This window comes from Chaetura pelagica, unplaced genomic scaffold (genome assembly GCF_000747805.2).
Source record: "Chaetura pelagica isolate M959 unplaced genomic scaffold, ChaPel_1.0 scaffold1386, whole genome shotgun sequence".
Classification (NCBI taxonomy): domain Eukaryota; kingdom Metazoa; phylum Chordata; class Aves; order Apodiformes; family Apodidae; genus Chaetura; species Chaetura pelagica.
In genome coordinates this window covers 3,489-3,967 of record NW_009953732.1, presented here as the reverse complement: position 1 = coordinate 3,967, position 479 = coordinate 3,489, and the positions used below count along the sequence as shown (strand labels likewise).

Genomic DNA, 479 nt, shown 5'->3' with positions numbered 1-479 from the left:
GGTCGGCGGGGGGCCTGGGTCCCCCTGGGGGGGGTCTGGGGGCTTGGGACCCCCCTGGGTGCTGGGAGGAGGGACTGGGACCCCCTGGGTGGTGAGCTGGGGGCCTGGGACCCCCCTGGGTGGTGGGCTGGGGGCCTGGGACCCCCCTGGGTGGGGTCTGGGGGCCTGGGCCACTCACGAGAGGGGCACGATGATGAGGAAGGGCCCGTTGATGCGTTTGTGCTCCATCAGGTACGTGATGAGCGCGATGGTCTGGATGGTCTTGCCCAGCCCCATCTCATCAGCCAAGATCCCGTTGAGGTTGTTGTTGTAGAGGGACACCAACCACTCCAGGCCTTTGATCTGGGGGGGTAGGGAGAAAAGGAAGGGTCTCTGAGGGGGTTCTGGGGGTCGTGGAGGTGTTTAGGGGGTCTCTGAGGGGGCTTTGGAGGTCCTGGAGGTGGTTGGGGGGGGCTCTGAGGGTCCAGGCGCTGTTTGGG

General features: G+C 67.0%; 1 protein-coding gene across 1 annotated transcript in view; it reads right to left on the bottom strand.

The window, feature by feature from the left end:
• LOC104391439 (transcription activator BRG1-like) overlaps positions 1–342 on the bottom strand; it is a gene marked incomplete at both ends in the record, with an annotated part of 2,739 nt that extends 2,397 nt beyond the window's left edge. Inside the window, one exon of the mRNA XM_010000713.1 lies at positions 179–342. Within this exon, the coding sequence (XP_009999015.1) occupies positions 179–342 (164 nt within the window). The remainder of the gene's footprint in view (positions 1–178) is intronic.
• Positions 343–479: the final 137 nt, after the last annotated feature.